Below are 24,693 nucleotides of genomic sequence, written 5' to 3' on the forward strand. Positions count from 1 at the left end.
AGCCGTGTTTATTTACACTTGCATGGCTTAATATTTTAGACAAGCATATGATATTGGCAGGATCTACCCAGTAGCCCTCCCAGGTCTGGCCTGCACCACTGAGAGGGAGGACAAACTGACACACTACACTGTCATTGTTCCGCTCTGCGGCCTACATAGGCTGCCATCACCTCCAGACTGTTTCATTTTGATGCCATATGATCTCATGCTGCTGGTGGCACATTAAACTTGTTAATCTCTTTAAACTGTTCAATTGACATTTCAATAATCTCTTCAATTGTGATGCCATATGGTCTCCCGACCCTGCTGCCACATCCAGTGTAATTGTGCCACTCTGCAGCAGTGATTCTAATAGTGACGCCTGTAATCTGCATGTCATACTGAATAACAGTATTATTTCACTACCCCAGCACACTCCCTATGCGTGTTACGGCAAGGAAAAGTGTTCTACAACCCTATTGAGGCTCCCTGTAGCACGGAAATAGACGTTTTTAACATTGACTCGCCGCAAATATATTCGGATAGAACCAAGTTTTTTCAGAAAATTCGTTGAATCGGCCGAATTGAATTTTTGAAAAATTCGCCCATCTTTAGACATTACGCTGCAGCAGAATCCCAGTTTTCAGTGGGGTCCTGCTGCACTGTGCACACGGTGGAACATCTGCCACGCAAATCCCGATTCCAGCATCCACAGAAAGGATAGACTTGTCTATTCTTTCAAAGGATTTTGCACGGAAATGCATTGCGCATTTCCAATTGCTTCTTGTGCCCGCCAGATTATTCAAATGTGCGGAATGACTGCCCGTGTTTTCTGAGCTGACATCCTGCATGTTTTACATTGTATGAAAATACCCTTACTTGTTATCAGATGAGATCTGCCCTGCTGGCCACAGGGACGAAGTGATCACATTCTGTATATGTGCCATTTGGGAAATACATTAGATGTGTATAAGCAATGTTTCTTTTCTTTGGATTAAGTATTTAAACAATGTAGTGAATAAATCTCATGTGTGTGAATTCTGTTTTATGGTGGTTTAAGTCATAGATACAGTAACAATGTATAAAGAAAATGCTCTGCACATTATATTATTACATAGGTTGAATTATCACTTTTGTCAAATGTTTTCTTTTATTAAATAATATATCTCTCCGTGCTTTACAATTTATCACTGCTAGCAGGAAAAGCAAAACAAAAATGATAGCTTTAATGACAGCTCCAAAGTGGTAATCTCTGCTGCAATTTAGAATCATGATGGTGTCTTTGACGCAGATACTTTTTAATCATTCTGTGTGCAATCAGCTGGAAAAGGCTCTGTCCTTCCTTTTGAATACCTGTTTATTGTAGACAACACCACTGATTCTCTTCTGCAATGTATTTATGATGTGTACAAATCAGGTACATGAGGAAAATGTCACCCATTGATAGCGATACAAGTTCAAGAATATAAGATGGAGTTAAATTGTGTGCCGTGAGACTCCAGAGGATTCTTGTGTTACCTGTGAAATAACTTCTCCATGCTAACAAACCACTACAATCTATATCCCCTTGTGCTGTTCCTCCACCACAGCAGTATTATTGATTGCACTGACTGAACACAGGCTTGTTCTATGCCCGGCAATTCCACTGATTGCCTTTTTATTAAAAAATGTTCCAAGGAAAAGCTCTCCTTGTCTCCGTCAGAGGATTGTTCCTTTGGTTTTCGGGTTCAAACATTTCTTTTGAGGACAATCACAGTAATAGATTTTGTGAGCAAGAATATAGTTCAATTTAAAAAAAATATCAATGCTACTTATGACATTTTAACACTCTACATGACAACGACATTCATATGGAGTTGGTTCACTTCAATGTTTTAAACTCAACTGTTGCAACTGATATTCTAAGGCCAGGTTCACATTGAGAATCCTCCCGCCAGAAATGTTCTACCGTAGAATCTGAGGGTGCCCTGGCCCAAGTGCATCAGAACCGCACGGACATTGCTGGCCCTATAATAATGTATTGTGTGAGGATTCCGCTGTAAAGGTAAGTTCACACAGCAGAATTTCAGCAATTCTTTAGAAAAGGCTTTAAGCAAAGCTGAAAGCCGAAATTGTGGTGGAAGAGTGACTTAATTACATCGAAATTCTCTGTTATTTAAACACAGAATTCCATTGAAATTCAAGCCCCATTAATTTTGATGGAATTTCTCCATGGAATTCCACAAAATATAATACTAGTCTTTACAGAATGCAGAAAGCAGAATTTCTGTGGCGGTACTTTCTGCCTACTGCAGAAATTCTGCTGTCTCAATGGGACTGCGGAATTCAATTCAAATCAACTTGCAGTAAATTATGGGGGAATTTCCATCTAAATTCTCCTGCGGAATGTGGATGTAAATTCCGCCATGTTTCCAACCTTTTTTTTTTGTGGGGGGGAGGGAATGCCAAGAAAAATGCCAATTCTGCCGCATGGCGTTTTTTCGGCCATAAAACGCTGTGGACAGATGTTAGCTGTAAATCTATGAGAAATCGCGAAATTCTTTTTCCACTTAGCGTTTTTCAGTGTGGTGTTTTTTTTTAAATCCTTTTGGCCTTTAGGTTTTTTTACTCTTTTTTTTTGGGCGCTTTGTAGCTCCTTGGCGGTTTTGCAAAGTCGCAGCATGTTGAGCCTATGGCATTTTTTTCCCCCCTGAAATCGTGGCGTTTTTCTCCCATAGAGGACTATGGGAGTTAAAAAGCATCAAGAAATTACATGTGGGTTTCAACTTTTGTGTTTTTGCAGGCGTTTTTTTATTCTTTTTTGGAGATACATTTTTTAACAAAATTTCGTAGGGTACCATTAAAAAAAATATATAAAAAAATATATAGTAATGATGGAAAAAATTGGATTTAACTAAATTTATCTTTATTATAACGAAATTTTAATAAATTTTTAAACATGTATCAATTTATGTGAGTGGGCAGGGCACTAAAAATTTAGCCGACAATAATAAAAATGTAGTGTGTGTGTGTTTTCCCTTTTTTTTTTTTACATTTTATTAGGTAGCATTACTTACTACTCCCAGCATGGAACACACTGTTCCATGATGTGAGAAGTAGTACCTGTACTAATTGACAGATTGCCCTGAGTTCTGTTGCAATCCTTCTGTATTATGTATAGATGCAGCCGGCCGCTCATCTATGATCCCCTGCACTTCCGTATATATATACACCGATTCATATTTCCTGCAGAGAGCTGTGGTTGGCCAGATGGTTCCAGCACATCACAACTCTCTGTGGGAAATATGAATAGGTATATATATATATATATATATATATATATATATATATACGTCAGTGCAGGGGACCATAGAAGAGCGTCCGCCCGCATCTATACATTATACAGGAAGATTGCAGGTACTACTCGCTGCGATCTGTCTATTAATGCAGGTACTACTATTCCCAGCATAGAGCAGAATGTGCTCCATCTTGTGAGCAGTAGTAACTGCAGTTAAGAACAGCTCACAGCTGGTGTCACTACTAATACCCGCTGCGATCATCCTTCATCCCTGAGATGCAGAGCGGCTTTCTCCTATGCTCGCATCTCTGCTCTGTACTCCGGCCGGCCACTCACCATTCATATTTCTCGCTGAGAGCGGGGATTGTCTGCCACCATCCGGCCAATCCCCACTCTGGGCGGAAAATATGAATGAGTGATGTGAATATCACTGGCCGGCCCGGAGTATAGTGCAGAGATGCGAGCGGTGTATAGAGCCGCTCCGCATCTCTTCTATATCATGGACGATTGCATTGGGTGTCAGGAGTGACACCCGGGGGCGATCTGTCTTTTAGTACAGGAACTATTACCCCCATCATGGAACAGTCTTTTCTATACTGGGAGTAGTAGTACTACCTAAAAAAATATAAAAAAGAAAGAAAAAAAAAGTGAAAAATACACACACACGCACTACATTTTTATTATTGTCGGCTACATTTTTAGTGCCCTGCATGCCCACATAAATTGATCCCTGTTTAAAAATTTAAATTTGGTTATAAAAAATATAAATTTCATTAAATGCATTTTTTCCATCACTACTGCATCCTTTTTTATTTTATTTTTTTTGGTACCCAACACATTTTGAAAGAAATGCCAAAGGGGCCAAAAAAGTTATTTCCACTCAAATGCAAAGACACCAGAAAAAATGTCAGATGCAAGAAATTGCAGTGACATTTTTTTCTGGCATTTTTTTCACACAAATAAATGCAGGAATAAAAAAAAAAATTGGAAACTTAGCCTAAGAATGACATAGAGCATTCTTTAATAAACAAATAGTCCAGGAATTTAAGGCTATTATAACATATATATATATATATATAGACACTGGGGGAGATTCCCAAAGAATTTTGCACCAAAAAAAATCTATTTTGTGCCAAAATCTTGGCGTGATAAGTATCGACCACATTTTCAAAGAGCTTTGTGCCACGGTTTACACTGTTCACGTCAGTTTTGTAAAAGTTGGTGTGTCCACTTATATTATCTGCTTAAGGGGTGAGAGTGCAGTTTACATCAAAAATTTCACACCAGCTTTTAGAAATCACAGAAATGGTGATTTTTTTTAATTTTTTTTTGGGGGGGGGGGGGGGGGGGGGTTGGGGGGGGGGTTTCGGGAAAGGTGTTATTTAAGTAATTATTTTAAAAAAGAAATAATTATTATTGAAAAATGTTATTAAAAAATATTTTTTTTTTCTTGGTCACTGCACCTGCACTCACATTTAAGCTCAGAAATGTTTTATTTATAGTTATCAATTGTCTGGGCTCTAGCAACCATGGAATATTTTGTGAGAGGTTTCCAGCAGAATTTTCTGGGATGTACAATTTGGTGCAAAAAACTCGGCAATTTCAATAAAAAATCCCCCCAAAAAATTTGCCACGAAAAAAAAAAAAAGGGACGCAAAAATTTATTTTCACATATTTTCATATTTTCAAAGCAGCACAAGAAACCTTTGAAAATGTGAGGAGAAAAAAAAGGTGTGAATAATATCGCTGGAACAGAAATTACAGCAGTTTTTGAGAATCTCCCCCACTTAGTCTATTTAGGGTTTTACAATGTATTGTCTGCAAGTAATACACATGACGAAATTATATATTTCTTATTCATGTGTATTAGAAATACTTGCCTAAGAAATGTGTGCTACAGTTGAAAGTGTGGCAAGCAGCTTGCTTTCCCATTTCCTAAGGATAGGCCAACAATTTTAGAGTTCCGGAAAACCCCTTTAATAGAATAATTGATCTAATAAATAGCAAGCGAGAGTGGAATGTAGGTTTCTTTGTGGGTTTTGATTTCCGGTATTTTCCCAAGGTATTTACTAAGGTTTCCCTACATTTTGCACTTTTCTCTACATTTTGCTTTTTTTTACAACTGTTCTGATCTGTCGGGTTTTCCTTGGCTCAAATCCACCACATTTTCTGTGGAAACCATAGTAAATATGTTGGGATTTTTCAAAACTGTCGGGGCCACGCTCACTTTATCCCGTGGCCACGTCCCCTTTTTGTTTTTGTTTTCTTGTAAAATGGAGGCTTTTGTTTTTTTGGGTCGCAAATTGTGTCACAAGGGACATGTGACACAATTTGGGTGCAAAACCCGACAAAAGAGAGTCGGGATCACGTTAGGAAATAAACCCCAATGAGGTAGATTTACTGCTGTGTTTTGTGCAACATGATTCTGCAGAATTTTTAGTGTCTATCAGCTGGCCAGAATTTACTATGAGTGATACACCTTGTAATTGTGCGACATAACCTTGCCGTTTAGCGTACAAAACTGAACACCTGGTGTACATGCTATACTTGTGGAGAGTTATGGTAAATGAATAGTAAAGTTACAGATGTAACAAGTGCACCTGACCAGTCTGTGTAGGTTGCTCTCTGGTCTGGAAAGAGTTACAGTCCCTGGTCAACAGAAGCACAGGAGGGGTTATTTGAATAGTGCTTGGCCTTCCAGCTGGTGCAGCTGATTTAAATTTACTCTACTTTGTCTCTGTGTGTACACATGCACTTTGTATTGCTATGACTTTTATCTTGTTAGCTTTTAGCTCTATTCTGGTATTCTTATTATTATGTGTACCTGGTTGGGTTTAGTCTGTCCCGTTGTGTCTTTTTTTTTTAGTATTCTCTGTTGGTATGCATTCACACCTGCTTCTGTGATACTTATATATTCACCCCTGTTCAGACCTGTTTGTGTGTTTCTTTATCTTTTTCGTGTCAGTACCTCTGTTTAGATGTGTTTTGGATTCGAAGTTTCCTCAGGTTAGATTCTGTTTCCCACAGTTGTGTGCCTCTACTTAGAGTCTATTTAGATTTGGTATTTTGTGTCTCTCCATATTATTGGAGTTTGGAGTTGTAGTTATCTAGTTCCTACTAGTGCTAGATCCCTTTCCCGAGCTTCGCTTTGTCCCTAACATAAGGGTCAGTTTGCTTTGTATTTAGTGTGAATTAGCTCTGTGTATCCAGTTTTTTTTGTTTAATGTTCAGACCAGTTGGTCTTTGTGCATTTGTGTCTGTTATTGTCATTTTAGTATTTTCATATCCTTGAGTTATATAGTGTTTGTCTTCAGTCTAACCTTATTCATCCCCTGCATTCCTGGATATATCATGCCATATATAATTCCTAGTTTACCTGTCTTTTTACATTATCATATCTTCCATTTATCTTGCTTTGGGTTCTTAGGCTATTGTCTGTACACTATATTCCTGTTACCATGTTTCCATGATGTCTGTTTTTTTATTCTGGTTTATTGACTGTGTGTCCCTGACCTGTACAGTACAGTATTGTTTTGACAATAATGCCCCTGCACCTTAGTTAGGAAAATGACTGGTAACTTGTTGTGCCACCATTAGGGCGGTTGTGCAGGCAAGGGAAGAAGGCAAGGGAAGAAGTTCAGAGTCAGCTTAGGGCTCACTCTTCCCTGCCCTACTTGCAATATAATGACAACAGACATGCAATAGTCAACGAAAGATAAAGTTACAATTTTAACCAAAAGGTACTGATTCTTTTTGTTAACAGGATTGTTACTTTAAGTAAACATTACACAGTTAGGTATGGGCTTTAAGGAGTGGTGTGGGATCTGTGCAATTTTGTGCAACTTTTCAAAAGTCTCAGATGATGAATCCAGTGTCCAAAGATACACTGGTGAAACTACACCCACTTTGTCAACTAAACACGCCCTCTGGGCACAAAGTGCGCCTCGGTAAAGTTGCATAAAATATGCAGAAAGCACAGACGCAGCTATATCTACATTGGCCATATGTACTGTATTTACAGATCCACATGTTTTAGTAAATGTGTCCCATTTTTTTGTATGATTTGTTGTCCTATGCAATAATAACAATGTGCATTTTTTGTAACACTCTAAACCAATGAGAAATATCTGAACACAGTTTTAAGTTTCATATACAAAAACAATGAAGCAGGACATGGTGTCACATAACCTGAGAAATCATGAGTTTTTGGTATTTTTATAGGAATTTTATATTGTTTAAACATATGATAAAGCTTTTGTTTAGTATGAATTTGAATATGTGAAAATAATAAATTTCCCTTTTTCTTTCTCTCAATTTTTTGACCTTAGATGAAAAGTGACGATGTAGATGCTCCATTGGCAGTGCCACATTTCATAGCTCACAAAACTGATGGTCAGGTCCTAGAAACAGTGGGTGAAGATGTAAAGGACACTGGAGGTAATTTTTATAAGTACAGTTGTAGATACAATACAAAGACAGTAGTGGACATGTCATTTGTAATGTTACTTCTAATTTCATACATATAGATACCTTTGTGCTGTTGCAGTATTTATGTCTTGCATGCTATTTACCAAAACAAGTATCAGATACCAAAAATACATTAGTAGAGGATCATAATAGAGAACCTTGTGTTGTGATTGGCTTAACAGGACCACAAATGATCATTCATGGTTTCATCTATGCAGCCACATCATAGACCCAATAGTAACATATTTCCTGTGGATGATATAGCCACAAACATATTCCACAGTATTGTGCAGAGTTTATTACCATGCATGTTATTCTCTTTCCAAAATGGGACTCACATATAACTTACCCATTGTAAGAACACTTGTTTTATTTGAAGCCAACATAGTTGGATGTTACAAGGCATCAATTACATTCCAAATGTGAGGTTCTTATATGTCCTCTTTGCTGGCTTCTACTTTGGTAATGCGAGTTTTATCCACATAATGGCCCATATTTATAAATCTGCCTGAAACCCTAATTATCTGTTTTTTCTCATGGGAACCAATCACAGCTCAACTTTCACTTTGCCAGAGCTCGTTAAGATATAAAAGCTGAGCTGTGATTGGTTGCTGTGGGAAAAACCAGACAAGTAGGGTTTCAGGCTGATTGATAAATCAGGGCCATTAACTTAATCTTTCAGAAGTACAGAAGTTGCCTAGACTAGTTACAGTTGTGTAGAAGTTGAAAATAATGAATCATCAAAGAGCATTGGTGCTATGGTGTAGGGTCCATAACTGATGTCTAGTAATACATGTTTCATATGGCTTCACTCATTTACAGATATCTCTCACTCTGGGAGCTACAGTTTTAATCTTTGACTCACTACCAGAACACGTAGCATATATTTGGCGCATTTAACATTATAGCTACTTCATCCAAATAAATAATTATCTAGGAGATTCGGCACGTAGAGTGTTTAAATAGAAAATTACTTCTGATATACAGTCACTCAAAGGAACATCTTGGATATAATTATAGACATGGTAGAAAATGCTGCTCGAAGACCAGGCTCAAGCTGAGTTAATTGTGTGCAGCTGCTGACCACTTCTCAATTCCACGTAATGAGCCATTGTATTTGCCCTGGAGACACACTACCCAGTGTTTAGGAATAAGCTAGCCGAGAAAATGCTAGGGCTTTGACTGAACAAAGCTGCTCTGGCAAATAATAATGACTGGCAATGTGCAGACATGTGTCCATTAGATTTTTAGATCCATATATCAGATGGACCGTGACCGCCACTCTAAGCTTGGGCCATTTACTATGAACCTTTTGCTTTTATGAAAATAATCTGCTTTAAATAATTTGATCCTGAACTCCCATGTGAAATCTGTATTTTTCCATTCCTATTTCTTTCCTCTATTATGCGGCTATGCTATATGTTTTAGGCCAAACATGAAAGCAGATGTCATGTAATAAAATTTTTTGGACCTAGTCCAAAATATAAATTTGAAAAAAATGGTTGTGAAATGTACAGTTTTGAATGAATTTATTTTGTATCTTGAATTAGGAGTGAATCTTAAAAAGGCAAAGTATACATTTTGGTGTTGCATCAAAACTGTTCTCTATGAATGGGGCCTAGAAGCATGTCCCCATGTGTATGTTATTTTGCAGTTGTTAGAGTACACCATTTTATTGTTTCACTGGAGTTTTCGCCTATTTGCTAAATTTTTAATTCACCACCATAATTGTAATTTTCTATGAAAATTGTCATTAAAGTTATCTGAGGTAAACTGAAAAAGTACTGCCTTGTGCTTTTGGCCTAAAAGGGGTTGTCTAATAAAGACAGCCCTTTTAAAGGGAATCTGTCACCAGTGTCACTCGTACTAATCTGTTGTACAGGTTTGTACTGAGATTTACACTGATGTCAATGATACTTACAGATCCCCATTCTGAGCACCCGTTTTTTTGCAATCCCCATTTTTTTCATTATGCAAATGACCTGCTTAGTACATGTGGAGGGGTTTTGGGGGGCTTCACCTGTGCTCAACCCTTGGAGAGGCCCAGCCAAGTAATTAAATATTAGAAAGCACTTAAAGAACATGGCACAGAGCACTCCCCCGGTCAATTCTTTACTGGCAGTCACCGAATGCTGTCATCTTCGGATGGGAGCTGGGAGGTGGCCAATGGTAACTGGGTAGTTCAGACGCTGGCCAGCATCTGAATTACCCCATTACTATCGGCCGCCTCGCCGCTCCAATCCGAACATGACAGCATTCGCTGACTGCCAGTAAAGAAGTGACCGGGTGAGTGCTCTGTGCTAAGTTCTTTAAGTGCTTTCTGACATCATTGGATTCTGTTTTCCCATGGGTAGCACAACCTATTGTCCATAAAGCCAGTGTTCTAATGCATCCTATGTGTTTTGGAATCCATTATTATTGCAGGAGTTATTGCAATGCCGGTGTTTTTTGCTCTTGGGTTGTTTTAATAAAATATTAGCTTGTGATTACTAACATAGATGTGGGGAGAAGATACCTCTCAGTCCACTCAGATTTATATTCTGCCACTACCACTACTTGAAGTTCATTGAAGTATGCATTTCAGGGTCTCCCCCTTTGTCAGGACAATTACATACTGTTCTGCTATGCAAGTAATTTCTACTTCCCTGGAGGTCGTTACACTGTGGTTCAAGATTTTGATCTCCCCCAAAGGTCCTAACAAGTGTGTGCAAATGCTGTAGTTTGTCAGCTTTTCCTGTTTATTCACCATGGGTCTCTTAGAGGCTGCTTTCCACTACTGCCTGCCCTGTCTAAGTACAACTTGTTGGACTGCACCAATCACTTTGCATGGAAATTGCTTGGTGCCTCTTTGGCCGCTTTGTTACTTCCTTTCACAAATCCCAACTAATCTCAGCTGAAAATGTGCAATGTGCATGTTGCTGAAAGTGGACCAGTCAACAGAAAAACAGGGGCGTATGTAAAAGCATGGCTAGATATGTCTATGCATCAGGATTCCGTACATATCCTTTTTTACCTACATAGTCCCTTCCAGCCTAAGATATGTCTTTTTGTTATATATGTAAATGACACTCAAGTGTCCTTAGCATGGCAAGATCCCAGGTAAGTCCAGCTCATCTACTCTTATCACTACCTCCGTGCCCACTTTCATATACCTACCCTAGTCAAAAGAGTGGTCCTAGTCCAAGCCCTTATTAGTGGGATACTGAATACATGCAGAACACACTAATAATTTTCTAAAATGCTTTATTGTGGTGAACATGAGGAGGTGTAGTACTCCTGTGATTTTTCTTACCAGTCTCAGGGCCACAAGGAACTTTTCTTAGTCAGCAGCTGAGATTGCTGGACAGCTCCTGTGCTGAACTCATTACCTATGCCCTAGTCTCTTAAGATTTTAGTCTTGCTTGTGTAAAGAAAGAGTGGTGTATTTGCCCATAGCAACCAATTAGTTCAGTGGTTCTCAACCTTGGGTACAAGTACCCCCAAGGGTACTTAGCAGATCTCCAGGGGGTACTTGTAAGAAAAAATCAGTAATGGCAGCCACAGCCACTGGTTACTGGTCTGGACCACTTTGAAATAAATGGTAGACTGACATCACTGTACTAAGGAGCGGAGCAGGAGGACAGCAAACGGGGCACTGGGCAGGCACTGGGCTGCTGTGGGCAGTAACTACAATCAACTTTGTTCCTCCACTGCCCCTGCAGACCAGCAACATACTGCTATGAGCCATAGCAAAAGGTCCCCAGACCAGAAGAGCAGTGGAGCACCAAAACGGGACAGTATTGTGGCCTACAACTATATTTGGGGGCAGTTATGGGCCTATAGCTATATTTGGGGGCACATAGGGGGCATAAAAACTTTATGGGGATGCAAAGCGGGTACTATTATTGTGTGGGACAATAAACATGGGGAGCATGTAAAGAGGTGGGTATTGTACTGCAGAAAGGAGCCTGTTTGTTTGGCTTGTTCTGTGGAGAAGTCTTGTATGGGAAATATCTTGTATGGTAGAAATATTCATAACGGTCTAGTCCAGATAGTCAAGAAAAGTAAACAACTCCAGTTAGAGAAGACATCACCTGTAAATCGGGGGACTGGGGAGAAAGGGAGAGGAATAGGGGGCCTGTTACAGAGGAAAGTAAAGCATATATACTATAATCATTAAAAAGTGTCTCTAATATGGGGGTACAATTTTTTGGGAATGGGCTGTCAAGGGGTATTCAGGCAACATAAGTTGAGAACCACAGAATTAGATTGCTTCTTTCATTTTTCACAGTCCTTTATAAAAAAGGCCTGTTGGGCAACTGCACCCCTCTTCCTCCACACAGGTTCTAATTACACCCCACTCCTCCTTATTGCTTATACCTGTGTACAACTTTTGGCTAACTATTGACCACACATCTTTACCCATATCCCAGATACCTCACTACAGCTTGTTTCCTGTATGCTGCCTGTATCCATCCTTTGAAGGTCTCCACCATTGCGTTCCCCATCTTTGCAGTTTTTTTTGTAAGGGTTGCACCAGCCACCTTGTATAGAAATTGTCCTGCACAATGCTTTAGTGTAGTAACCTACTCTGTTCAGCACAATGCCGTTAAATCAGTGTGGGGACATGTGATAATACTGGAACACTTCTCCAGCAAGCTGGCAAATCCAAATCCATTTCTCCTGTTTGTAGGTATCACTAGAAGCACTTGGTGGTGCCATGGTGTACAGTAGCCTGTTGACCACATTTTCTTTAATTACGGTATGTTGTCACACTGATTTCTTTACTTCATCATATAACATATGATGTATATCGGTATTCAAGCATACCAATTTAATATTTATTTAAATCTAATAAAAATAATTTACAAGTTAATGCAACAGGCAAAACAGACACACAAAACTGGGAGGGATAAAAACACAGGGGAAGAAATGGGGACAGAAACAAATATAAAAGGGAAATCATAAAAAAAAATAAAGGGAAGAAATGCTGCAACTAAAAGCTCTTTTATGATTAGGAAGAATTACTTTATACTGTATTTCTTCAGATGGCTGTGACTTTATATGCTGGATATGGATTCTGCTTGTATAGTGTGATCATTATTTTTACAAACCTCATGTGTATGTGTAATGAACATGGCTCCATTTTAAATGAGTGTAGCCTGCTTTTCACCCCAGCATTTAAAGCTTGTTCTGGTTCTTAACTCATGCAGGTGCGTCCGCCGAGAACACATATAGACTATAGTAATCTGTGCGGTTATGATTTGCTTTTCTTTAATGTGTCGCTGATTGGAATAGCTCCTCAATTTTTACATTCCAGAGCACCAGTAATAGACTTGACAAGAGTGCAACAATACACTTTTTTAGTTACAAATGGGGAGATTAGATATTGTTTCTTCATGCGCCATAAACATCTGGGAATTGTTTAAAGGTTTTATCTGAGTTTGGAGTGCTTTCTAGAGCACGTGACATCCTCATAGTACAACTAGGAGTTTTTATATTTTATGGATTTGGATCACAAAAGGGAGAATTTTAAATGAGCCCCACGTAGAACATTTGGACTTAAAACTCGAGTATGAGAAAAGAAGAAGGCTGCATATGGTTAGTGGCTGTAAAGTGCAGCCTCGCAAGGATTGCATATAATAGAAAAGGTGCTATGTGTGCAGATTAGCTGAAAGTGTCGAAGTGAATACACATACAGTGGTTTTGCATAATGAGGTGTACAGAATCCCACGGGAGGTTGTTAAAACAGACAAGACAGCCTGTGGTAAACAACGAGGAAGGTAGTCTTTGAAAGCAGATGGTTTTTGAAATCCTGGCAAATAGCTGTTTTATAAGTAAAAAATCTGTTATTTCAGGATAAGGTTCACATCCCCCTCCTTCCAAACCATGCATATTTTAAACCTGCATTTTTAGATAATAAAATTCTGTTTCTAATTGAACATTAGTCGTACAACAGACTTTAAACATGTTGGAGGATGAAAGAGATTAGCACCTTAAATTGTCTCATCAATACATAATTCACATACTGTATTACAAACACAAGATAATGTTCCTGTCGCAGTTAGTTGGGCTGCACATATTTACCATGTTTCTCCTAGGGGAATGTGTTTGTGAAATACACTGTAATTTCAAATGGTATATATTTGCATTCTGGGCATCATACAGTTGCTATGATATGACAGCAGTTTGGATTACTTTTTCCATGTGAAATGAATCTGCTTCAGTGAACATATTAAGTGTCTGTGCTACAGTTTTCAATGAGAAGAACGACTATATAATTGCTCTTGATTATGTTGCAGGTCCCAAAATAGCAGGTACCAATGCATATTCTGTTTACTCCCTTGATGACCAAAATATTTCGGGCCTGTTCAGTCACTGTTACACACTTGCTTCTGTCTTAAGGATATTTTCCCTTACTAAACATAGTTCAGTGCTGTGTGAATCAAGATGGTCACAGTTATCAATACCAGGATTGGGCCCTCTATGTTCAATATATTAATTACTGACCTTGTTACATAGTTACATAGTTCATAAGGTTGAAAAAAGACCAGAGTCCATCAAGTTCAACCTATAACCCTAATGAGTCCCTACTGAGTTCATTCAGGGGAAGGCAAAAAACCCTCATACTAGAGGTAAAAATTCCTTCCTGTCTCCAAATATGGCAGTCAGAATAAATCCCTGGATCAACATTCTGTCCATATAAATCTAGTATGCATAACCAGTGATTGTTTAATAATATATCTAAACAATAGCAGCACAGTATAGCTTGAGACAGTGCTTATATGGTCCAGCTTAGGCAATTACTACAAAATAATGATGGGATTGTTTTAGTGTGTGTGCCATTTATGGGTTGCCTATCTTCTTGATTCCTTAGTCCCCCTGCTATAGCTCTCCTATTGCACCATACATTTTCCATTTTGGCTCTTTATAAATATGTAAGTATCTGGATTACTGTCTGGAGTTTCTGGACCACTAGTTAATGAGCTCACAATTAAATACAGTTAGGCTCGCAATGTTGTTGTTTTTTCTTTTTTATACAGCTGCACAAAAATAGCTGCAAGTTGATTTCTGGGTTTCCCAGTTGGGAAGCAAAAATGTAACAGATTACAGAAAACAGTACAAATATTTTTTGCTTACCCCCTTGGGACACTGGACAGATTTGCTTTGACTAATAATAGATACAGTGATAGTCTCACTTTAACAGTGGGGCAAAAGGAGGAGGAGCACTATATACAACCTTCAGTGCTTTTGGGCTCTTTTTTTGAGGACACATTTTAAAGGACCTCCTGTCCTCTTTGTGTGGAAAATAGAGAATTTCTCTGTGTCTTCTTCAGTAACTGTCTTCACACTTTCTAGTCAGCATCCGTTTCTTTTGGCTTCATGACACCCTGGCTTCATGAGACCCTTCATGAGACCCTGAGTATCTGATATGACCCTGCCTTTCACACACTGGCTGCAGTAGTTTCTTATATAGTAGTCACTTATATATACACACACACACACACACGCGTCCTGCCTTTCAACAACTCGGGTGCAATCCTCTGGGATCCAGTTATAAACCCAGGTATTATGAGAATCAAACTTCTAGACTGTAAGATTGGATTAATATCATCAGTGCCAAACTGTAAAGTATACAGATGTAGCAACTTGTCTGCTACTCTTTCCCTGGCGTGCTATGCTATCAGCATAGAATTCCATGCACAGAATCACGGACTCCTGTCTATTGCTGGACTCCCTGTCCTGTACTGTTGTGACCGGCAATAAGTGTACTAAATGCATCTATGATCACCTGTACAGTACAGGATACTCTGGGTGCTTATCTCCTGTCTACACCGTAAAGACTATAAAACACTGGCACAGTATATTATCACAATTGTGTTGCTTAATTGGACACCTCCGGTTATAGGTACTAGATCAGATGACATGGGTTTTTAATCCTAATATTCTATCCTATCATATTAACAGTGGAGAAGGAAGTTTGTCCTAAATACGTCATTGGCAAGTTTTTCATTGAGGTTTTTTGCCTTTCTCTGGATTATCAAAGTAAGATTAGAGGCTGAATTTGGTGGACTTGTGTCTTATTTCAATCTTTTTAACTATGTAAAATGTGTTCCATATTGTCACGCCTTGTGCTCTGGCCACACGCACTAGCCGTGAGCACATTGTCCCCCTCTCCCTTCTGCCGGGTGGGCTGGGATTCGCATTGCGGGATGTGCCCGCATGGGAATCCCAGCCCGTCACTTACCTCGTTCCTCTGCTGCCTCCTCTCCTGTCTCTCAGCTCCGGTGCGCGTGTCCCCATCTCCTAGGGTGGGCGCGCCGGAGCTCTGAGATTTCCAGTACGCCCATAATTATGTGAAACACCTGTGCCTCTTCTATAAGTTCCTGCACCTTCCACACCTCTTTGTTGCCTTGTACCTGAGAGAAAACGTTCCAGAGAGTTGCCTTGCTGTGTTTCTGACCCTTGTTTTGGGACCTGACCTTGTTCCTTTGCTGCCTGCCTACTGACCTTCTGCTACGTCCCTGACTATGCTTCTGTGCCACCTGCCCTTACCTCCTGCTATCCTGACCATGAGTTGCTGTATCCTACCTGTGCCTCGAATCTCTTCAGCCTCCTGTGTGGCCAAGCTGTGCCAGGGGTAGCGACCTGGGTGCCATCTGCCATAGCAAGTCCATCCCACTTTGCGGTTGGCTCTGGTTAAAACCAGTGGCACCTTACACTCTGCTTCCTGGTACGGTCCGAGTCTTCTGCCACACAGGTCAAGCGGATCCACTACCACAATTGTTCCTGTCTACTGAACTGTGAGTGTTACAGTAAGATCTGGCCATGGATCCCGCTGAGGTACCCCTGCCTGAAGTTGCAGATCTTCCCTTCGTTGTGGTGCAGCAGTCGCAGCAGTTGGCCCGACAACAAGTAGCTCACTCAGTTGTCTGCAATGATGCAGCAGTTATTGGCCATACAAAAGCAGCAGCAGCCGCAACCAGCTCAAGTTTCTCCACCTACTCCTGCAGCGTCTTCTGGGTCCAAGTTACGATTACCTTTACCCTCGAAGTACGAAGGAGATCCAAAGTTGTGTAGAGGCTTCATTACACAGTGCTCCTTGCATCTGAAGCTCTTGTCTGACCAGTTCCTGATGTAACAAGCTAAGGTTACCTTTGTCCTCAGTCTCCTGTCCGGAAAAGCCCTGGCCGGGCTACGCCTCTTTTGGGACCATGGTGACACAATCTCCTCCAATCTGACGGCCTTTCTTGCTGAATTCTGCAGTGTCTTTGAGGAACCCGCACGTGCTTCTTGGTCTGAGATGGCTTTATTAAATCTCTGTCAAGGGAATTCCTCCGTTGGTGACTACGCGGTTCAATTCCGCACTCTAGCCTCTGAACTGGCATGGAATGTCAAGACCTAGTGCACTACTTTCAAAAAAGGACTCTCTAGCAGGGTAAAAGATGCTCTCACTGCACGTGATCCTCCATCCTCCTTGACTGAATTAATCCACCTGGCTACACGTATTGATATGCATTCTGCTGAGCGACATGAGGAGCTTTGTTTGGAGAGAGAACCTGTCCGAACATGGCGATATACTCGCTTGGCGCCTGTGTTCCAACGTCCTCCTTTATAGTCTCCTGTGCCTCTTGCTGAAGAGGCTATGCAAGTAGATCGTTCTCGCCTGATGCAACAGGAGAGATCTCAACATCACAGAGAGAATTTGTGCCTGTATTGTGCTAGCCCAGAGAACTTCCTCAAAGACTGTACTGTTCGTCCTCCACAGCCGGGAAATGCTTGCATCTAGGGCACAAGGGAGAGACATCCCTAGGCGTGAATACCACCTTTCCTCGCTTGACCATTACAGTACAAGTCTCCACTTCTGCCAATTCTTCCTTCAGCGCTACAACATTTTTGGACTCCGGTTCCGCAGGCGACTTTATTGATGCTTCTTTGGTCCATAAACATCATCTTCTTGTTAATCGACTAGCCAAGCCTTTGTACATCTCCTCTGTTAACGGACAAAACCTGGACTTAAGGTGCTTTTCCGTACTGTGCCTCTCGTCGTTCAAGTGGGAGTCTTGCATAAAGAAAAGATTGAATCCTTTGTGCTGCCTCACTGTACTTCAGAACTTCTTCTTGGCCTTCCTTTGCTCCTAAATCATTCTCCGCTACTAGATTGGAGAACTGGAGAAATTTTACGCTGGGGACAGTTCTGTCAAAATCTTTGTCTCAGGTCAGTCCAGCCTAAAGTGGTTTCTTGTCCTCCTCCTTTGCCTGGTCTGCCTCCACCTTACCAAGACTTTTAGATGTATTCTGCATGAAGCAGGCTGAGTCCCTGCCTCCACATCGTCCTTACTATTGCCCCATTGATTTACTGCGTGGTACCACTCCTCCCCGTGGAGGAATTTACCCGTTGTCGGTTCCTGAGACCAAAGCCATGGCAGAGTATATCCAGGAGAACCTCCAAAAGGGATTCATCCATAAGTCCTCTTCTCCTGCCGAAGCAGGTTTCTTCTTTGTGGGGAAAAAGTATGGTTATCTCCACCCATGTATTGACTACAGGGGACTTAACAAAATCACTGTCTAAAATCGTTATCCACTTCCTCTTATCTCCGAACTTTTTGACCGTCTCCGTGGAGCCAAGGTCTTCTCCAAGTTGGACTTGTGGGGTGCATATAACCTTTATTTGTATCCGCGAGGGAGATGAATGGAAAACAGCCTTCAATACTCGTGATGGACATTTTGAATATCTCGTGATGCCTTTTGGTCTTTGCAATGCTCCTGCCGTTATCTTCTCTAGACCTGTGTTGTAGTGTACCTAGATGACATCTTGATCTTCTTTACCAACTTAGGGGAGCATCGTACTCATGTTCGTCTGGTTTTACAATGCCTTCGGAAGAATCATGTCTATGCCAAACTGGAGAAATGTCTATTCGAGAAATCTAGTCTCCCGTTTCTCGGCTACATAGTTTCCCATCAAGGCGTGCAGATGGATCCAGAAAAGTTGTCTGTGGTATTGGATTGGCCTCGTCCTTCGGGCCTACGGGCTATTCAACGCTTTCTGGGATTTGCAAACTATTATTGTCAATTTATCCCACATTTCTCCTCCTTGGTTGCTCCGATTGTGGCTTTCACTAAAAAGGGCACTAATCCCTAAGACATGCCTTCTCTCATTTAAAGTCTGCGTTTGCCACAGCTCCCGTGCTTTCTAGACCTGATCCGGAGAAGCCCTTTATTTTGGAAGTTGATGCCTCTTCTGTTGGAGCTGGAGCCGTTCTTACCCAGAAAACGCCATGGGTAAAACTGTAAGACTGAAATGGGGTCATTTTCCTTTGCTGGCAGGTCATCCTGGAGTACGTAAGACTTTACTCCTAATCTCTCGGCACTACTGGTGGCCGCATCGTGAATGTGATGTTTCTGGACTCTTACAACCTTTGCCCATTCCGGAGACTCCCTGGTCCCACATTGCTATGGATTTTATCACCGATCTTCCGCCATCCCATAATAACACGGTCATTTGGGTCATAGTTGATCGCTTCTCCAAGACGGCTCATTTAATCCCTCTACCTGGTCTTCCATCCGCTCAACAGCTGGCAAAGTACTCCTTGCTGCAAATCTTTTGTCTACATGGTCTACCACAGCATATCGTTGCAGATCGCGGAGTCCAGTTTGTTTCTAAGTTCTGGCGAGCTCTTTGTAGCCGTCTTGACATTAATCTGTTCTTCTCCTCTGCCTATGACCCTTAGTCCAATGGGTTAATCAAATTCTGAAGACTTGTTCCACATTTTGTTTCAGCTCACCAGGATGATTGGGTTGACCTTCTCCCTTGGGCAGAATTCTCATATAACGATAAAGATTCTGAGTCTACGAGGTCTTCTCCCTTTTTTGTTGTTTATGGACTCCATCTCTGCTCTCCTCTTCCATTGCCTGTTTCTTCCGGTGTGCCAGCTGTTTTCCACCGGAGTACCCCTTTAACCCCTTAAGGACGCAGGACGTAAATGTACGTCCTGGTGCGGTGGTACTTAACGCACCAGGACGTACATTTACGTCCTGTGCATAACCGCGGGCATCAGAGCGTTGCCCGTGTCATGCGCGGCTGATCCCGGCTGCTGATCGCAGCCAGGAACCCGCCGGCAATGGAGAACGCCCGCAATCTCGCGGGCGTCCGCCATTAACCCCTCAGATGCCGGGATCAATACAGATCCTGGCATCTGCTGCAGTACGCTATTTCAATGAATGATTTCAAGTGTAAAAAAAAATGTAAAAAAATGTAAAAGTAAAAAAAAGTGAAAAATCCCCTCCCCCAATAAGAAAGTAAAACGTCAGTTTTTTCCTATTTTACCCCCAAAAAGCGTCAAAAATAAATTTAATAGACATATTTGGTATCGCCGCGTGCGTAAATGTCTGAACTATTAAAATTTTAATGATTCCCTACGGTGAACGGCTTTGACATAAAAAAAAAAAAAAAAGTCCAAAATTGCTACTTTTTTAATACATTTTATTAAAAAAATAATTATAAAAAATGTATTGAAAGTTTTTTAACTGCAAATGTGGTATCAAAAAAAAGTACAGATCATGGCGCAAAAAATGAGCCATCATACCGCTGCTTATACGGAAAAATAAAAAGTTATAGGTCATCAAAATAAAGGGATTATAAACGTACTAATTTGGTTAAAAAGTTTGTGATTTTTTTTAAGCACAACAATAATATAGAAGTTTGTAATAATAGGTATCATTTTAATTGTATTGACCCTCAGAATAAAGAACACACGTAAGTTTTACCGTAAATTGTACGGCATGAAAACGAAACCTTCCAAAATTAGCAAAATTGCGTTTTTCTTTTTCATTTCCCCTCAAAAATAGTGTTTTTTGGTTGTGCCATACATTTTATGATATAATGAGTGATGTCATTACAAAGGACAACTGGTCATGCAAAAAACAAGCCCTCATACTAGTCTGGCGATGAAAATATAAAAGAGTTATGATTTTTAGAAGGCGAGGAGGAAAAAACGAAAACGTAAAAACTAAATTGTCCATAAGGCCAAAATGGGCTGAGTCCTTAAGGGGTTAAGCATCTTCATCAACAGGTTTTCTCAAAAGAATCTTGCTCCCACACCTGTCTCCGGCTCTTCTGATGTTTATAAGGTCAAAGAGATTCTTGCCACCAAAATCGTGAGAGGTAAACAATTCTTCCTAGATGACTGGGAGGGTTATGGTCTTGAGAAAAGATCTTGGGAGCCGGAGGAGCGTGACATTCTCAAGAAATTTCTAAACCGCAAAAGGACAGGTAGACCAAAGGGGGGGGGGGGTACTGTCACGCCTTGCGCTCCGGCCGCATTCGCTGGCTGTGAGCGCATTGTCCCCCTCTCCCCTGCTGCCGGCAGGGCTGGAATTTGCATGCGATTCCCATCCCGTCACTTACCTCGTTCCTCTGCTGCCTCCTCTCCTGTCTCTCAGTTCCGGTGTGTGTGTGTGTCCCATCTCCTAAGGCGCGCAAGCCGGAGCTCTTAAATTTAAAGGGCCAGTATGCCCATAATTGTGTGAAACACCTGTGCCTCTTCTGTAAGTTCCTTCACCTCCCACACTTCCCTGCCATCTCTTTGTTGCCTTGTGCCTGAGAGAAAGCATTCCAGAGAGTTGCCTTGCCGTGTTTCTGACCCTTGTTCTGTGACCTGACCTTGTTCCTGTGCCGCCTGCCCTGACCTCCTGCTATCCTGACCACGAGTTTCCGTATCCTACCTGTGCCTTGAATCTCCTCAGCTGCCTGTGTGGTCGAGCCTTGCCAGGGGTAGCAACCTGGGTGCCGCCTGCCAAAGCAAGTCCAGCCCGCTTTGCGTTGGGCTCTGGTGAAAACAAGCTGCACCTTAGACTCAGCTCCCTGGTACGATCCGAGTTATCTGCCACACAGGTCCAGCGAATACACTACCACAAGTGTTCCTGTCTACTGAACCGTGAGTGTTACACATATCAATAAAAATATGTTAAAATAAAGCAATATCAAGACTTCCTACAAAGATACTAGATGTAACACCTGTTGACTGTGAAGCCACATATTTTGTTAACCTCTAAACAGTCCATTCACCTTCACAGCATTCTCGCTTAAAAACATAATGCATTTAGATATACAACATGATGCTCTACGGTCTTTGCATGTAAAACAAGTTTATTTCCACTGCTAATAATGTGTGACCAGTTGATTCGCAGTGTCCTGGGTTGACCTGAAATTTTATTCTGCTTCTACCTCTGAAACTATGTTTATGCGGAGCATATGCATACACTTGTTTGTAGTTTATGTCACTGAGATGGAAGATAGACTCCTCTGTCCATTCTCAATAATATTTCACCATGTCCTAAATTAACTGGACGTTAACATTTTAAGGCACCTGAAGCCTCTGATAACTTTAATAACTTACATTGGTTCTATATATGTGAAAGTACCTTACTACATTAAATATGTCTGGATAGTTAAAAAGGCATATATTGGAGAGTAATTGACATTTCTGAGGATATGTTAAGATCAAATCCTCCTTCAGGGCTAAGATAGTTCTTAGAACAGCAACTTAATGTGCACTTTCCAGCGCTTGAAGTTCATTATAATTTCTTCTTATGATTATATGAAATATCAAATTTAATCATGCACTTTACTGTAGTTAAACATATTCAGCAAAGAACGCATTGACCCAGCAGATGCTTCATAGTAGCAAAATGTTGGTTCCCTTTAAGTCATTCCCAGTCCTTTTTATTGTTGAACAAAATATTACCCCGTCATTTAACAACAGTATATTTAATGGTGTATAGTAGTGTTTTTTTATTTTTTTATGTTTGACTATTTAAAAAATAATTATGTAAATCTATCTAGTATTTCATATTTGCACCCTCTGATTACATCTATTGACTTTGTGATTACACTTATTGTTCCATAGCCTTTAGTGGATGGCATATCTGTGCCCAGTCCTGAATAATTACTGAATATATGGATATTCAGCAAAAGAATTAACTGAAAACAGGGCTTTAAAGGGGTTATCCAGGAAAAAACTTTTTTTTCTATATAAACTGGCTCCAGAAAGTTAAACAGATTTTTAAATGACTTCTATTAAAAAATCTTAATCCTTTCAGTACTTATGAGTTGCTTAAGTTGAGTTGTTCTTTTCTATCTAAGTGCTCTCTGATGACACATGTCTCGGGAACCGCCCAGTTTAGAAGCAAATCCCCAGAGCAAATCTCTTCTACTCTGTGCAGTTCCCGAGACAAGCAGAGATGTCAGCAGAGAGCACTGTTGCCAGACAGAAAACAACAACTCAACTTCAGAAGCTGATAATTATTGAAAGGATTAAGATTTTTTAATAGAAGTAATTTACAAATCTGTTTAACTTTCTGGAGCCAGTTGATATAAGAAAAAAAGTTTTTTCCTGGAATACCCCTTTAAGCTGTAGCATTACAGGATGTGTAATTGTTTGAGCACCACTGAGAGTGATGCTGGACAAACTGTACAGTAGAGGACTGCAACGGAATAGCTATCCCACAGGTTCTGCAGGACCCAATGTAAAACATGTGGGAGCCACAGGAGAGGGGGTGGTCCCAGTCCAACAAAACCCAGAAATGCTACATGCAGGAGCTGTCGGTAATAATCGGAAATCCAGCGGGTGCAGGCTGGAAAGGTATAAATCCTGCTGTTTAAATTTTTTTTTTTCATCACCCGCAGCTCCTTTTTTGGATAGTGCTGGTTTGATCCTAGGTTTTTATACCCCTACGTGCACTTGTGCAAGAGCTCATTCATAAGATGTAACAAAACAATAGATCCTGTTCATGGAAATAAAACAATACCATCAATAATGAGGGCATACTAAGAAACAATCATATGCTTTGTCTTGGCATAGACCATTTATTTGGCATTGTGTTTTATTATAATACTGGAAAACTATTATAACTAAACATTTAAAATACAAAAATATTTTTTTCATACATTATGTTAGATGTTGACTTGAGTCAAAAATGTTGCATGAATTTTGAACCTGCAATCTTCTTTCCTTCATTCATTTTCAGACTCCCTGATGCAGTTTGCAGGCTGCTTCTAAGTTCAGATTCTTGTAGGTATTTTCTCCCAGTAATACATGCCCCCCCCCCTCCATGCTTCTCTTTCTAATGTTGAAAAAGCAGAGCCGATATAATGGATTTTTCTTATCTCTCTGAGCAGCAGCAAAATAGTTGGGAATTTTTAATGAAGACGGTTTAGAAAGTTGCTTAATTTTGTACTCCCTAACCAAATAAATGTGTCTTTAGCCTTTACTTATATTTAGCTACAGTCTCTTGCTTGTTTACAGTGCAATGTGAGTACAAAGCCAGTTGCAAGTCAGCAGAGATTAGCACAGCAGTGTACTGAAGGAGACAAATGTACCTAGGTTATATAAGACCATTGTGGAGATTTATCAAAACCGGTCCAGAGGAAAAGTTGCTGAGTTGTCCATAATAACCAATCAGATTTCTTCTTTCATTTTTCACATGCCTTTTCAAAAATGAAAGATGAAATCTGTTTGGTTGCTATAGGCAACTCAGAAACTTTTCCTCCGGACAGGTTTTGATAAATCTCCTATAGCTTTTTCAATATTGCTTTTCGAAAAGTTAAGACTGGGCTACATATTGTAAAAAATGGTGATGAAGGCAAAAGACAAGATGTCAGAAAGTTAGTAAAAGGACAAGTAGATACAGTGGGATTCTTGATGAGTTTCTTTGTTCGTTGAGAATTTGACAACTAAATGTAGCCTGTTTCCTTCTAAAGAAAGAAAATGCATATTAGGGTCTAAATTTAGAACAATTATTTTCATAGAATGTAAGTTACACAGTTGGTAGAACAGGGTTTATAATGGTACCAAATTATGTGCTCATAGCCACAGGCTGACTGATATGTCAAATACACTTACAGTATAAAAAGAGGTATATGCATTTATCATAGATCAATTTAGCATCAAAGCAACAGTAAACCCAGAAATTAAAAAAGAAAGAAAACT

The 24,693-nt window shown here is 40.3% G+C and overlaps 1 protein-coding gene across 2 annotated transcripts in view; it reads left to right on the forward strand.

Annotated features, from left to right (window-relative positions):
* The window catches only part of LOC130355786 (uncharacterized), a 477,167-nt gene that overhangs the window by 276,424 nt on the left and 176,050 nt on the right, over positions 1-24,693 (forward strand). For both annotated transcript variants that reach the window (XM_056556452.1, XM_056556451.1), the window contains one exon: positions 7,585-7,693. In XM_056556452.1, the coding sequence (XP_056412427.1) occupies positions 7,585-7,693 (109 nt within the window). The remainder of the gene's footprint in view (positions 1-7,584; positions 7,694-24,693) is intronic.

Source organism: Hyla sarda, chromosome 2, assembly GCF_029499605.1.
Source record: "Hyla sarda isolate aHylSar1 chromosome 2, aHylSar1.hap1, whole genome shotgun sequence".
Taxonomy (NCBI): domain Eukaryota; kingdom Metazoa; phylum Chordata; class Amphibia; order Anura; family Hylidae; genus Hyla; species Hyla sarda.